The 16,534-nt window shown below is 40.1% G+C and overlaps 1 protein-coding gene across 4 annotated transcripts in view; it reads left to right on the top strand.

Moving 5' to 3' along the window:
- usp9 (ubiquitin specific peptidase 9) overlaps nt 1-16,534 on the top strand; it is a 269,594-nt gene that overhangs the window by 63,926 nt on the left and 189,134 nt on the right. For all 4 annotated transcript variants that reach the window (XM_059968262.1, XM_059968261.1, XM_059968260.1 and 1 more), the window contains one exon: nt 9,670-9,923. In XM_059968262.1, the coding sequence (XP_059824245.1) occupies nt 9,828-9,923 (96 nt within the window). In that variant the 5' untranslated portion in view covers nt 9,670-9,827. The remainder of the gene's footprint in view (nt 1-9,669; nt 9,924-16,534) is intronic.

Below are 16,534 nucleotides of genomic sequence, written 5' to 3' on the forward strand. Positions count from 1 at the left end.
AGCACGGAGGCAGTGGAAAGTGTACTATCTAGACTTGAGGAGCTAATGGATTGGGGAAGAATGAAGTTCAAGACCAAGAAGTCAAGGAGCCTTGTTCTTAGGAAAGCAAAGCTGGTTGACTTTCATTTCACCCTTTGTGGAGAAGAGATTACATCTATTCAGGACCAACCAGTTAAGAGCCTTGGGCGATGGTACACAGAGGAGCTGAGAGACACCAAGAGGGTTCAAGAGACAGGAGAACAGATCAGCAGAGGGTCTGATGTCTGTCTATAAGTGTGGCTTGCCTGGCATGTTGAATTTGTGATGCTTGCAGTACAGACTGATGCCACGGATAATGTGGCCACTAACTATCTGAAGTGGCAATGTCCCATGTTGAGGCAATGTAACGGAAGATCAACAAGTATGTGAAGAAGTGGCTTGGAGTACCGAGCAGCCTCACTAATATTGCAATCCACAGTAGCCAGACAAAGCTTACCATCCCAGTGCAATCCCTTGTTGAAGAGGTCAAGATAGCCAAGGTAGGATTATTCTTGATGCTTTGAGACACAAAAGACCCTGTCATCAAGAACATCCAGCCGGATGTGAGATCAGGCAGGAAGTGGTCAGCTCGGGCAGCAGTTGATGATGCAGAGTGGAGATTGTAGCACAAGGAGATGGTTGGGGCTACCCAGCTAGGCCGCCAGGGAATTGGATGGACAACCCACAAGTGGTGGTCATCTTCTATAGGTAAGGAGCGTCATGAGCTTGTAACGCATGAAATACGAGAGGCAGAAGAGGAGAAGAGGTTAGCTGAAGCAGCTGGCCTGACCAAACAAGGGGCTTGGACCTGGTGGGAAAGTGTTGAACAATGACACCTATCTTGGAATGTGCTGTGGCAGATGGAACCACTCCACATTTCTTTTCTATATAGAGCAGTGTACTACCTGCTCCCAACACCTGCCAACCTCAGCACCTAGTATGAAGATAAGACAGACAGGTGTGCTGCTTATGGCGAGAAGGGACCACTTCAGCATATTCTGAGTGCATGCAGAGTCAATCTTTCCAGCGGCATGTACACTTGGAGACATAACAGCATTCTTAAAGTTGTAACAGAAGCGGTTGAGCAGAGAGTACTGCAGCACAACTTATCTCATCCCCAATGCTTTGCACAGAACATCACATATCATTTGTGAAAAAAGACTGTAAGTCAAGGGTGTACAAAGCAGGCCCACGATCAAGCATACTTTCTTCAGCCAATGATTGGTGTGTCAAGGCCGACCTGGATGGGAAAGGCAGTTTCCTGGAGCAAATAGTTTTCACCACATTGCGTCCAGATATAATCGTCTGGTCTGACACCAGTAGAGAAGTGGTTATTGGTGAACTCACAGTCCCCTGGGAAGACAACATTGATGAAGCCCATGAGCCCAAGTTAACCAAGTATGCAGAATTAAGATCAGAGTGCAGAGACAGAGGGTGGAAGGTCTCATGCTATCCATTCGAAGTAGGGTGCCGTGGCTTTATTGTGTTCACTTTCCAGAAGCGGCTGTGTGACCTTGGCTTTACAAGAAGAGAGATCAAGTCAATCAGCAGGGCTGTAGCTGAGGCAGCAGAGGCAGGATCATCATGGGTGTGGACTAAGTATGTCCAGAGGAACAGATAGTCGGACAGTGTATCCATCTTTTGTAAACTCTTCAGTAGCTGCATAGATACCTGAAGAGTAAACTATTTTGGATGGAAGTGACCAACAACTCAGATAGAGGCAGATGCCAAGTTGTTAAGCTCATCAGTGGAAGGTGGTGCTTTAGCACTGCTGGCCCACCACCTCGAGGGAGTCTTGATCATAAGTGGGCGGAAACTCCTGAGGACAGGTGGCAGATCAACTGATGATCCCACTGATGATAGCACAGGACAGTTAACATCTTAGTCCACGTGTATTTTCAATTTAACTGTAAGAAAGGTACAACCATAAGGTGACTTTCACTGATGTTATTGATTTTATTGAAAGGCAAGTAACGATTGCTATGCACCCAGAATTTGGATAAAAAATACAATGCTACTTTCCCAGCAGTGGGTATAAGTGTGAACAAAACTATATCACAAACTTGTTCTCAAGCTAAAGGAAGCAGCTTTGCCACCAATGTGGAAAGTGAAGCTGAAACTCAGCCCAGAACAGATGAAAAGGGTGTAGCTTTGAAGCAAACTCAGCAGCAAGTACCATCTTGGCATCTAATGGCCTCATGGAGGCTAGTGATCATGTTAGTAAACTTCTTATAATTCCAGATCGGGTGAAGTCCAAGAAGAACAGCAAGATAATGGTCACTTATGCTTTCCGAGACAAACATAGTAGGGTTCTGCAAAGTGAGCCTCATGAACAAGCTCAACCTGACAGGAAACAAAAAACACGCATTCTTTTACAAAAGATGGGTCATGAGAAGGTTGTGAGTAGTTGTGTCATTTCAAGATTGTAAGTAGCTGGCTTAGATAGTGAAAACTATTGTGAACTGAACATCTACAAAGGGAACTTGCCTCGTCAGAGAGATCTTCATGAATAGTCTCACCTGAAGCATAATCATTTGCTGGAAATTGAGTCAGAAATTAATGGGGGTGAATACGCTATGCAATGGAGCTGTTGCAGTGATTCGCAGTGTTAATGATGAATGCAATCAGGACAGTGCTAGGTTGGACTATTGAAAGGAGACCATGGCAGTGGAAGAGACTACACTCCGTCAGAGCTGATAGCTAATGGGCTTTTAGTTTTGGACTTGAATGAACTTCGGCAGCAGCCATTCAAGACAGATTTTCATGAATATAGACAAAAGGAGCAGCAAGGTTTGTCAGGAGAACATCACAATCCAGGAAAGACTGCTTACCAGAAGAGTTTTTTGTGAATGTCATGTCTCCTGTGACTTGGAAGCATATAGTTGTAATTGTTCTAGTATAATAATTAGGAGATATGTATTTGTTTTCTATCTGCATTGTATTCTGTGCTGTACATTCATTATAGTAACTCACCACATGAGTCTTAAGTGTGGTAAAAACAAAGGGGAGTAGGTCACATATTCGTGCTTTGTTCGTTGCAGTTTGTAGTAGCTGGGGACTGGCAGAGGTTGTATCTTTTCCTGACTGCTCAATAAGGCTCAATTGCTTGAAGCTTACATTTGGGTAAGCTTAAGTTTAATTGCTTCAAGATTACATGCTTGCTAATTGCTAATAAAGAATTGAAGACATATCCTCAACATCTGGAGCAATCATTATTGGAGTGAAGGTGTGTCGTGCAAGTATAATCTGTAGAGTTGCCTGCAGCGGCAATTGTTTTGGTTTAGTTTTTAGTTTGGTTTGGTCACTACACTGTGTTGTTGGTAGGTAACTTTTAAAAGTATGGTAACAAAGTATAATTATCAGGCTAATTCTTCGGGAGAATGTTGTCCTACCAAGAGAAGGTACTTTGGGCCTGTATTCCTTGAAATTTGGAAGAATATGATGTGGCCTTATTGAACCATAGAGGATCTAAACAGGGTCTGATTGGTAGATAATAGAATCTTTTTACTAAATAGGAGAGTCTCAAAACTAGAGAACTACAAAAAAAGGGAACAGTCATTTAAAACTGAGATATATGTGAAAGTTGAATCTCTGGAATTCTTCAGTGGATGGTAGAAACTGACTCACTAGAAGTATTGAAAGTGGAATTAGATAAATACTCGACAGTTTTAAGAATAGAGTGACATGGAGAAATGCCACAGAAGAGGAATTGGGCCAGCACAGATCAGTCATTATCACTTTGAAGGAACCGATAGCTGACTGCTATTTTCTTATATCTCTCAGTCAGGCATGGTACAACATTCCATTTCAGATGAGTTAACCAGTTTCATTATATTTGTTTGTTCATTACAGTTTATCATCAGTCAATCTTTTTGTTATTTCATCTCTGCTGCTTTTTACCTGATCACAGACGTTACATTTTCCTCCTTTCTTCAACCATCGAACTTGTCCGCTTCTTCAAACTTGTATCATTATCTCCTTACATGATGAAATGTATGATTATGAAATGCAGCCTGACGTGAGAGTTTTGTACACCTTTTTTATTTCATTAAGGCGGCTTTAGATTTCAGTCATGTTTATCAAGTGATGCTTGACCCAGGATCAAATAAAGTATAAATTTTGCTGTCTGATTACAGATGATATTGGTAGAATCAGGTTTATTACTACTAACATATGTAATGAAATTGTTATTTTATGGCAGTAGTACAGTGTAAGACTTACAAAAGAGCTATAAGTTGTAAAAAAAAATAATGATATAGTGCTCATGAGATCATTGGCCATGCAGAAATCTGATGGTGGAGGGTAAGAAGCTGTTTCTAAAACTTACTGAGTCTTCAGGGTCCTGTAGCTCTATCCTGATGGTAGTAATGAGAAGAGGGCATGTCCCAGATGGGAAGCACCCTTAACGATAGACGCTGCCTTTTGAAGCAGTTTTTTTTAAGATGTCCTCAACAATGGGGAGGCTTGTGTCTGTGATGGAACTGGCTGACTCCACAACCCATTGTAGCCCCTTTCAGTTTTCTGCATTGGAGGCTCCATACCAGGCAGTGATGCATCAGTCAGAATACTCTCCATAATACAACTATACAAATTTGCTAGTCTTTGGGAAGTCTCAGATCAAATCTCAAACTCCGAATGAATATGATCACTGGCATGCCTTTTTTGTCATTGTATCAACTTGTTAGGCCCAGGATAGATTGTTTGAGATCTTGGCGCCTAGGAACTTGAAGCTGCTCACCCTTTCCACCGCGAACCCTTCAAAGTGTTCTCCTGATTTCCCCTTTCTGAAGCCCACAGTCAATTCTTTTGTCTTGCTGGTGTTGACTGCAAAGTTGTCGCAACACTACACAGCCAGCCAGTCTATCTCGCTCTTGAATGTATCCTTATCACTTTATAAGATTCTGCCAGCTACTATGATATCATTGGCAAATTTATGGATGGTATTGAGCTCTACCTAGCCACATAATCACCAATGTAGAGAGTAGAGCAGTGGGCTAAGCATGTGTGAGGTGCATGAGGAGATGTTATTGATCCACATTCATTGTAGTCCCCCAGGAGGAAGTCGAGGATCTAGTTACAGTGGGAGGTGCAGAGGCCCAGATTTTGAAACTTGTTGATTAATGTTGAGGGACTGATGGTGTTGAACAGTGAGCTGTCATCAATAAATAGCAGTCTGACATAGGTATTGCTGTTGTCTTGGTGGTCCTAGGCCAAGTGGAGAGCCAGTGAATTGCATTCACATAGATCTGTTAAGGCATAAGGGAAGTTGCTCAGGAAGGAGTTAATTCTAGCAATGACCAACCTCTCAAAGTACTTCATCATGATAGATATGAGTACTACTTGGTGATAGCATGATTTATGTCGTTTTGAAGTATGTGAGAGGCTGAAGATGTTCGTGAACACTCTAGCCAGTTGGTTGGCACAGGTTTTCAGTACCCTGCGAAGTATACCACTGGAGCCTGACACTTTGTGAAGGTTCACCCTCTTGAAAAATGTTCTGACATTGGTCTCCTTGACATATATCATAGGGTCAGCAGATACTGTTCAGTTTTATTCTCCTTTCCAGTCTTTTACAAAGTCTTGAACTCATCAAGAAGAGGATGGGGAAGAGAGGAATAGAATAAGAGGCAAGTGGAGAGATTTTCTTGATACAAAAACCTGTAGCTTTAGTTTTAATTTTTTTAACTTGACCAAGTTACAGTTAGCAAAGCAATGGATGGTAGGTAAATAGTGTGACTAATAAAAACATGGGATAGGATGCTGTCATGGACATGTGGAAGATGAGGCTTAACTCCCTGTGCTGTTAACTTTGGTAAGTATGTTGAAGAATGGAATTCTGAGGGTAAATTAGTGATATTTGAATGTGACAGTATGATGCAACTCTCACTGGTGATAATCTTACAATTTGAGAATTCTTCTGCAGAGTTAATAATGACTGCTTCACTGAACCAGAAAATGGCATTAAGGGATGATTTTGTTCAGGAGTTGAGAAGATGCGAAATATGACTTGGATGCTAGCTGTTTTACTGCTTTGGCATAAATAAATGTTAGGTGAACATTTATCCTTGGAAAGTAGTTGAGCATTGGTAGAGATCTATTTTTAGTTTTGGTTTATTCTTGTGATATGAACTCAGAGTAAAAAAAGCTTTTGTTTGTATGGTATCTAGATAGATCACACCATTTTCAAGTGGATTGAGATGGTAAAAACAATACATAATGTAGTTACAGAGAAAGAGCTGTGTAGGTAAACAAAATGCATGGGCCATGATGAGGTGGACAGGGAGATCACAAGTTCATCTTTAGCATATGAGAGGTTCATCCAAGAATTGGATAATAGTTGGATGGAAGCTACCCTGAGTCTGGTGTTACTTATGCTTTAGATTTTATATATTCAGCTCAATTTAAGGATGAGGGAGGGAGAGAAAGACTGGGATAAGAGGGATCCTTGATTATGTTGGCCGCTTTCCCGAAGTAGTGAGAAATGTCAACAGTCATGGAGGGGAGGCTAGTTTGCATAATGGACAATGCTGCACTCCCAGTTCTCCCAAGTTTTTGCAGTCTTGGGAAGAACAGTTGCCATACCAAGCTGTAACGTATCTAGATGGGATACTTTGCACGGTGCATCTATAACAATTGGTGCGAGTCCTCATGGGAATGATAAAATTCCTTAGCCTTCTGAGTTATAGATGTGCTTTCTTGACTTTATTTTGCACATCACAAATAGTTCAGTAAATTTACTGAAATTATTCATTTTCAAATATAGACCACAGTACACACTAACACTAAGTACAGTAGAAGTACAGTATAATGCATTATGTTTTTTTAAAAAAAACTTTGTCTATGTTGTGGCCAACAAATGTACAATTATATCCTTTTTCCCTGAGATTATATTTGACAATGAAGAAAATTTCAATTAATTATATAGCAAACTTAATTTGTAAAGGGAAATGCTTAAACCAGATTACTATGAATTTTATATAGTAGATTTGTATATTCTGTCACTTAATAGACTTGAAAATTTAGCCTAATAATATTTGGTGGTTTAAGCTCTGAGTTAATTTACTGAATGAACCTTCATTGTTGTTTTTCAGCAGGGTGTGTTATACGAATGACAGTAGGTTATCTTAAAGTGTTGTCACGTGGTAATTAAAGTGAGGGGTGGAATACATATGGATTGAATGGAATCAGTTCTGTTTTCCTTGTGTCAGCAATTTTGATGGACTGTCGTATCCAATAGTGTGGTGGTAATAGTTGTAGTAACTACTCACTCACTAGCTGGTTTCTAGCTGATGTTTGTGTAGCAGTCCATAAGAATTAGGATCAGCACTAGCCTGTTCAAGCCTATTTTCTGCTTTTAAGATTATGACTAGTACAACTTCTTTCCCTCAGGTCTTCTTTCCTGTCCTTTTTTTTCCTGTAACATTTAATTCTTTTGCCAATTTTAAAAAATCTATCCATCTCAGCTTTGAATATGTTTCAAGATTCAGTTTCCATGAACAGGGAATCTCAAAGAGGCTTGACTCTTTGAATTACAAATTTCTCATCACTGAATTTAACTGCATGCCCTCCAGTCCAAAATACTATCCTCTTGTCTGAGTCTCTTCTATAAAGGGTAACATGATCCTATCCAACCCCCTAAGAAACTTGTTTGTTTCAAAAAGATCATATCTCATTCCTCCAAACTCTTAGTGTGTATAGATGTATCCTGTTTAATCTATCCTTGTAAGACTATTTCTTCATACTTGGGATCCTCCTAATGAATTGCCTCTTCATGATACATCTCTTCAAATATAAGAATATAAACCTTCAAAGTATTCTTGATGTTATCTCACAAGTGCCTTGAGCAATTTTAATAAGACTTCTCTACGTATGCTTCAACATCATTGAAATGCAGCATTCTAGTAGTTTTCCAATTACCTGCTGCCACTGTATGCTGGCTTTGTTTCATGTAAGGTGATCCTCCAAATCCCTTTCACTGCAGCTTTCTGTAGCTTTTATTTAAATGTTTTGATCATGCTTTCCAAAGTGAACAAGTTTATATTGCCCCATATAATACTTTCATGCCAACTTTTTGACTATTCAAAATTTTTTGTGATCTTTCTGAAAACTGTTTCCTCCCCTTAGTTTTCTCTTCCCCCACAGCTACTTCACTTTGATACAGCTGCAGCACTTCCCTTATTTTAAATCCTTAAGCTTTGTAAACAGTTGTAGTCTCAGCATGGATCCACGCAACTCCCCACTGGTTTTCATTTGTCCACTTGAAAGTTTGTTAACTTTATTCAGCAGTTTGCAATTTCCAATCTCTGCAAATATTTTACTTTCCCGCAATATTCTGCGAAGTAACTCTTTCTGTGGCACATTGCCTTCTTAAAATACAAATATGTTTCATTTGTTTGATCCCCTCTATCTACTTGTTTCCTCTGTCTACTTGCTACCTCCTCAGCTAACACTTAATAAATTTATCAGATGTTCCACTTGCTTCCTCAGTGGTCACTTTATAAGGTACACCTGTGCACCTCATTAATGCAAACATCAGAATCAGGTTTATTATTGCTGGCATGTGACGTGAAATTTGTTAACTTAGCAGCAGTTCAATGCAATACATAATCTAGCAGAGAGAGAAAAATAATAAATAAAACGTAATAAACAAGTAAATCAATTACATATTGAATAGATTTAAAAGAATGTGCAAAAACAAAAACACTGTATATTTTTTAAAAAGTGAGGTAGTGTCCAAAGCTTCAATGTCCATTTAGGAATCAGATGGCAGAGGGGAAGAAGCCGTTCCTGAATCGCTGAGTTTGTGCCTTCAGGCTTCTGTATCTCCTATCTGATGGTAACAGTGAGAAAAGGGCATGCCCTGGGTGCTGGAGGTCCTTAATAATGAACGCTGCCTTTCTCAGACACCACTTCCTAAAGGTGACTTGGGTACTTTGTTGGCTAGTGCCCAAGAAATCAGCAAATCATGTGGCAGCAACTCAATGCATAGAAACATGTTTGATCTGAACAACTAAAACTTAGAATAGAGAAGAAATAGGATGTACGTGACTTTGACCATGAATTGCTTTGTTGGTGCCAGACAGAGTGGTTTGATCATCTCAGGAACTGCTGATCTCCTGGGATTTTCACATGTAGCAGTCTCGAAGAGTTTACAGAGGACGGTACAAAAAACAAAAAACGTCCAATGGATTGCAGTTCTCTGGTTGATAACGCTTTATTATTGATTGTTGAAAGAATAGCCAGGCAGGTTCAAGCTGATAGGAAGATGACAGTAACTCAAATAACCACATGTTACAATAGTGGTGTGCAGAAGAGCAACTCTGAATGCTCAACACTTCAAACTTTGTGGATGGGCTACAGCAGCAGAAGACCACACCAGGTTCCACTTCTTAACTGATAAAGTGGCTATTGTGTGTATATGCCTCATGTCCCGGGAACTTGGCCTTCATTTATCTGAGAGAAATTCTCTCAAGTTAATATTTAATTCCTTCTTTATATTCCTAAGAATTAATGCGATCTTTTAACTAATGATTGTTTATTGGCTGATTATGTTCCATTTTTGATGCTTGGTATGATTTGTTTCAAATCTTGTAATTTGTTTTCCTACAGGGGCTTTCTACAATGTATGAATTATTTTCTTTTCTTTTTCAGGCTGTGCAATGGTCTCTGCAACACAACCTGAGCTCGAGGTGGTGCTTTTATGTACAGATATAAATTGTTTTCCTATTTTCATTGAGGAGGCAATTTATTTTTCTCTTTCAACAACCACATAGCTAGACAAAATTGCAAAAATCTGTCCTGTGTCGACTATGACAGCCACGACCCGTGGCTCACCTGTAGGAGGGAATGACAACCAAGGCCAAGCTCCGGATGGCCAATCCCAGCCTCCTCTCCCACAGAATCAGGTAAGCATTTAAAATATAATTTCAGAATACGTTTTTCTTTTGTTTGACTGTGGAGCCAATATTGTATTGTGTGCTACTGCAAAGCTGAAAATCTTGAGAATTTTGCCATCTGTACTGCCTTTGTATCCATTTTATTTAGAGATACAATACGGAATGGGCCCTTTTAGCCCAATGAACACACTTACCAGCAACCCACCGATTTAACACTAGCCTAATCACAGGACGAATTAACCTAATAACTAATACGTCTTTGGACTGTGGAAGAAAGCCTGAGCTCCCAGAGGAAATCCGCATAGCTCATGGGGAAAATGTACAAACTCCTTACAGACAGCACCGGAATTGAACTCTGAATTCCAGAATGCTCCAAGCTGTAATAGTGTTATGTTAACTGCCACACTACTGTGGTGCCCCAGAATGATTTTCACAATGTGGGACTCAAACATGTGACCCCGCAATCAAATCACATGCTTGACTAGCCAGGTAGTTCCGTGGGTGAAAATGCCTTTTGAATGAGATGGGTCAGAGGAGAATGGACAGTGTGCAGTTGGCTGGAGATTACCCTCTCTCTCTGCTTTTTTTTTGCTTTTCTAACTTTGGTAGTGTTATGTTTACCTTTAAAGTATTCTTTAATTTGCCTGTATTGAAATACATTTAAACTCATTGTAAATTAGGTAATATGCTCTGTTATACAAATAAGAGAATTTCTGTTGTGTCAGAGAATGTGATGTTTAGCTTATATTGAACAGATATGTTAAACAACCAAATGTAAAGAAATTAACAAAATGCAATCTAATGCAGATGCTAAAAATCAGAAATTCTGATTTCAGTGGTTTGAATGTATTTCTTGTTTTAAGTTTGAATGTTCTCCTATGCTTATACTTTTAAGTTTTAAGTAACTTTGCAGTATATTTAAATGTGAGTCCTTTGGAATATTGAGCCTAAGGTTCAGAGTCAGTCTTGACAGTTGGTAAGGTGGTAGTGTGGGATTTCATTGGCTGTCAAAATCATCTTGGCAGAGCAGCTGGCCATATAATATCAAAGAACTCTTGTGTTACACTACGCTATGTCCAGAACTAACTGCAAGAAATATTATCTAAGGGCAGGAACAATGTTGAAAGGTGATTAGACCTTCGATCTGGGTTGTGAACATTATTTTTCTGTTGCTAGTTTTGCTAAACTTACTTTTCATTGCTCTTGAAGACAGAATAATAATATAATGATAAGACTCTTGACAGTGTGGAGGATCTGAGAGATCGTGGGGTCCTTGTCCATAGGACACTCATAGTTGCTGCACAGGTTGACAGTGTTGTTAAGAAGGTGTATGGTGTGTTGGCATTCATCAGCCGTGGGATTAAGTTCAAGAGCCGTGAGGTAATGTTACAGCTATGCAAGACCTTGGTCAGACCCCACTTGGAGTACTGTGTGCATTTCTGGTCACCTCATTACAGTAAGGATGTGAATACTATAGAGAGAATATAGAGGAAATTTACAAGGATGTTGCCTGGATTGAAGGGCCTACCTTATGAGAATAGGTTGAGTGAACTTGGCCTTTTCTCCTTGGAGTGATGGAAGATGAGAGGTGTCCTGACAGAGGTCTATAAGATGAGGAGGGACCTTGATTGTGTGGATAGCCAGAGGCTTTTTCCCAGGGCTGAAATGGCTAACCTGAGTGGACATAGTTTTAAGGTGCTTGGAAAAAGGTACTGAAAGGATGTCATGGGTATGTTTTTCTCACAGAGTGCTGGCTGTGTGGTATGGACTGCGGGAGGCGGTGGTGGAAGCAGATACAATAGGGTCTTTTAAGAGCCCCTTACATGGTACATGGAGCTTTAGAGGGCTATGCACTAGGGAATTTCTAGGTAGCTGCTCGAGTAGGTTACAGGGTCGGCACAGCATTGTGGGCTGAAGGGCCTGTAATGTGCTGTAGATTTCTATGTTCTGAATTAATCCATGATTAAACAGGTACAAATTTTGTTGAAAGGTTTGCTAGCTTTTTCTGGAGTATTGCTAAGACAAAAAGACATACAGGTGCTTTAGTTTGTGAAACCAAATGGATTTATGGTAATTATTTATCAGGTTTTGATCAAATAAGCAGTTAATTTAGATGTTAATTACTATCATAAGTGATGTATTTGATGATTGAGACTGACTGTCTAGAAACTTCAACTTGTCAGCTGTCATTGAACATTGCAATACAGGTTTCCCTTGCTATCCGAAGGTAGAGTGTTTCTATGAAACAGTTTGTTGGCCAAAATGGCGCAAAACGAAAAAGAAATTACCATTTATTTATTTGGGAAAAATTTTTGAGTGTTCCCAGACCCAAAAAATATCCTACCAAGTAACACATAAAACCTAAAATAACATGAACATATAGTAAAAACAGGAATGATATGATAAATACACAGCCTATCTAAAGTAGAAATATGGTATGTATGGTGTAGTTTCACTTATCAAAATTGGGAAGACAGCAAGCCAAAATCAATTTGGAGAAAAAAAAATCGGCACATACACACATGCACACACAACTGCCTACACAAGGCTTTCACGGTCATGGTAGTCTTTCTTGGGGGTAAACACACATATAAAATGGGAATCTTTTTTTCGTAAAAGCAAAAATCCTCTTTGGTTAGTGAAAACAGGTATTAATTTAGGTTTTTCATAACTGCAAGCTGTCGTAAAGCGAATGTTCAAAAAACTATTGTAAATGCCTGTGTTCGGTTTCAGTGCTCCCAATAACCATGAGTAATGTTGAGGCTGAAATAGTACTTTTGTGAAGTTTGTTGTGCCAAAATTGTTAAGAACCTAAGCAAATAAAGACTTGCTTTGCATATTTGTATTTGAAGAAAATTAAAAGGATGTCAGCCCATTAAGTTGACTTAATGCCAGTTGCCATTTGTGTTTCATGACCCTATAGATTACTGGTAATGCAGTTAGCTTATAAATGCAATGAGAGTTTGTGTCCATGGCCTTTAAAGTAGATCCACTGCCACTTTCCAAACCTTTCATCCCATCGGCATTAACAGCCCCTTTCTGTGTACCATCTTTATGCTCTCAAGCAAATCTTCCTTTAGACTTTGTTGTTCCACTGGAAGTAATCCTAGACATCTTGGTCTCTCTCATAACTGTAGTTCTGCTTAGATGCACATCTGCCCTCTTAACTGTCTTTAGAATGAGTCTTTCCTGTGATGTCTGGAACCTTTTTATAAGTGCTACACTGTGTCCTATTTAGCAGTTGTAGCATGACATTCCTGCTCTTTAACACTAAACTTGAATGATACAAAATAAAAGAAAACAGCAAGTCAGGCAGTAGCAATGGACAGGAACAGAAGACATTTCAAGTTAGATTTTCATCAGACCATGGAAAAATAGAAAATTTAGTGTGTTTTAAGTTGCAGGGAAGAGCAAAATTGTGCAGACATCTAGGTTGTCATAACTTTATTTGGGAACAAACTTGGTCTGAACATTCTTGATCTATTCCTTGAATGTTTCATGTCTACTTGCTTAAATCAGTCTGGTAAAATTGGTCTTGCTGCAATTTACAACCTTGACTTCTTGTCTGTCCTCAGTAATAGTTTTGACTTGTTTCGAAATCCAACAGCATTGATGAGGCTCGTTGGGGGCATGCTGGAATATTTTAGCCTTCCGAAGATGTAGATGTGCTGGTGTACCTTCTTGACCATGATGTCTACATGGCTAAGCTAGGTAGAATTACTGGTGTTATTTACACCTAAGAACTTGAAGTTCTTAACGAATCTCCATCTAAGCACTGTTGCTAATGGGAGAGGCAGTAACCAGATCTTTTTGTTTTGCTAATGAGAGAAAAGTTGTTGTGTTGAAACTATGCCATTAGGCTATCTTCTCCTTCCTGTAGTCTGCCTTGCTGATGTTTGTGATTTGGTGGTGTCATCTGTAGATTTGTAGGTTAAGTTAGAAAACAATCTGGCCACATAGTTTGAGGAAGTAAGGGGTCAGAGTGTAGCATATGTGGCAACGACGTTGATACCTATATCCTTATGGTAGTCCTTTGGTCAAGGAGTCAAGAATTGTTGCAGAGGGAAGTGCCACGTATTAGGTTTAGGAGTCTGGAGGTAGCCAAGTTCACTCATTGAGATTATTGGTGATAAATGAGGAATTGATACAGTGTAAAACTTGCTTGCTGGAGCATTAGATACACGTAGTTACAGACAAAATGCAAGATATAAATTGTGCAAGCCAAAGTTGGTTCAGACTGACTTCATCTGGTCACCAGGCTCTTGTCAAGATGACTTAAACTTTTGCAGTGGCTCTATTGAGGATAAATACAGTTACAGGTTTCCCCCGCTGTCCGAAGGTAGAGCGTTCCTATGAAACCGTTTGTAAGCTGAAATGTCATAAAGCAAAGAAACAATTACCATTAATTTATATGGGAAAAATTTTTGAGCATTCCCGGACCCAAAAAATAACCTACCAAATCATACTAAATAGCACATAAAACCTAAAATAACTCGAACATATAGTAAAAGCAGGATGATATGATAAAGACACAGCTATATAAAGTAGAAATATTGAATGTGCAGTGTAGTTTCATTTAACAAAATCAGGAAGACAGCGAGCCAAAATTGATTTGAAGAAAAAAAGTTGGCACATACACGCCTATGTGTGTACATGCAGGTGCACACAACTGCCTACACAAGGTTTCACGGTCATGGTAGTCTTTGTCAGGGTAAACACACGTATAAAGCGGGCATCTTTTTTTCATAAAAGCGAAAATCCTCTTTGGTTAGCGAAAACAGGTACTAATGTATGTCTTTCGTAACAGCGAGCTGTTGTAAAGCGAATGTTTGAAAAACAGGGGTGGGGGGGCACCTGTATCCACAGACTCTTTCTGTTCCCCTAACTAGTGGATCCCATAAAACCTGGTTATGGTCCTATGAAGGTACAAACTATTGACATGTACAGGCCCCACATTCCCTTGAAATAGCTCCCACTGCTCCATAAGTCACAAGTCCAGTCAGCACAACAATGTGGGCTGAAGGGACTGTAATGTGCTGTAAATTTCTATATTCTATGTTTGTAGAGAGATTGCAAACTTACAAGAAACAAGGTTGTTGTAGTAGGTGATTTTCTTAATCAGTTCATGGCAGTCCCAACGAGAGTGTGTGATACTTGCTGTACTATTGGGTATGAGACAGGGCAGGTGACAGGTCTGGTCCATGGGATGGGTTTCTAAATTGGAGAAAGGTTGATTTTGATGGTATCAGAAAGAATCTGGCAAGTGTGGATTGGCACAGGCAGTTTTCTGGCAAAGGTGTACTTGATAAGTGTGAGGCCTTCAAAAGTGAAATTTTGAGAGTAGAAAGCTTATACATGGCTGTCAGAATAAAAGGTAATGATAACAGGTTTAGGAATCCTTTGTTTTCTAGAGATATTGAGGTCCTATTTAAGAAAACAAAAGGAGGTACGTAATAGGTATGGATTGGATGGCATCAGTTAGTCTCGCGAGACCATGGATCTGCGCCTGGAAAGTCTTCTCTCCAGGGTGCAGGTCTCGGCAAGGTTGTATGGAAGACCGGCAGTTTCCCAAGCAGCAAGCCTCCCCTCTCCACGCCACCGATGTTGTGCAAGGGCAAGGGCTGATACAGCTTGGCACCAGTGACATCACAGGAGTTGCCAGAGCGAAGTTGAAAGCAACGTCAGACTGCCTTAGGGACTCCAGCTCCAGATTTGTCCTCAGAGTTTACTCCCGAAGCCTTTCCCATAAGTGGATATGGCCGCAAGGCAGCGGAGGTTTGAAATCAGAGTTTTCCCTCTCTTAGATGGACTGCCTTCCCAGGCTGACGAGCTTCATCTACCCGAAGCACTGGTTTTAAGGCACTAGGATCTGCCTTCGCCCTTTCTCCTGTCAATAGAAACTGTTCTGCCGGCCTTAGAGGCTAAGCCACATGAGAAGGCCAGGAGTTGGACTTGGTTGTCAGAGGCTATTTGAGGCGTATGCCGTGAGGAGCACTTTTAGGTAGTAGGAGCTTGTCCCCACTAACACTCTTCGACTTGACAACCTTGGAACCACGTAACAGGTATATGCAGATAAGAACAAATGAGGGACTGGTAAGAAAAGCAACAGAGCTCTTAAGAAAATATCCAGAGGTCTAAAAGAAGGCATGAGGTTGCCTTAGCAGACAAGGTGAAGGAGAATCCTAAGAGATTCTATTGATATGTTCAGAGCAAAATGATAGCAAGGGTCAACATTGGAACTCTGGAAGATCAGAGTGGTAACCTATGCATGGAGCCAAAAGAGGTGGAGATCTTAAATGGATTTTTTTTGCATCTGTATTTACTTAGGAGATAGACACTGATTCTATAGAAGTGAGGCAATGCAGCAGTGAGGTCATGGACCCTTTACAGAGGAGGAGGTGTTTGAGACAAATTAGGATGGATAAATCCCCAGGGCCTGGCAAGATGTTCCCTTGGACCTTATAGAAGGCAAGTGCAGAAATTGTTGTGGCCCTAGCAGAGATATTTAAATCATCTTTGGCGACCGCTGAAGTACCGAAGGATTGGGGGATAGCTAAAGTAGTTCTGCTGTTTAAGAAAGACTCTTTTTTTCAAAAAAAAATAACAGGAAATTATTGGCC

This window comes from Hypanus sabinus, chromosome 4 (assembly GCF_030144855.1).
Source record: "Hypanus sabinus isolate sHypSab1 chromosome 4, sHypSab1.hap1, whole genome shotgun sequence".
Classification (NCBI taxonomy): Eukaryota; Metazoa; Chordata; class Chondrichthyes; order Myliobatiformes; family Dasyatidae; genus Hypanus; species Hypanus sabinus.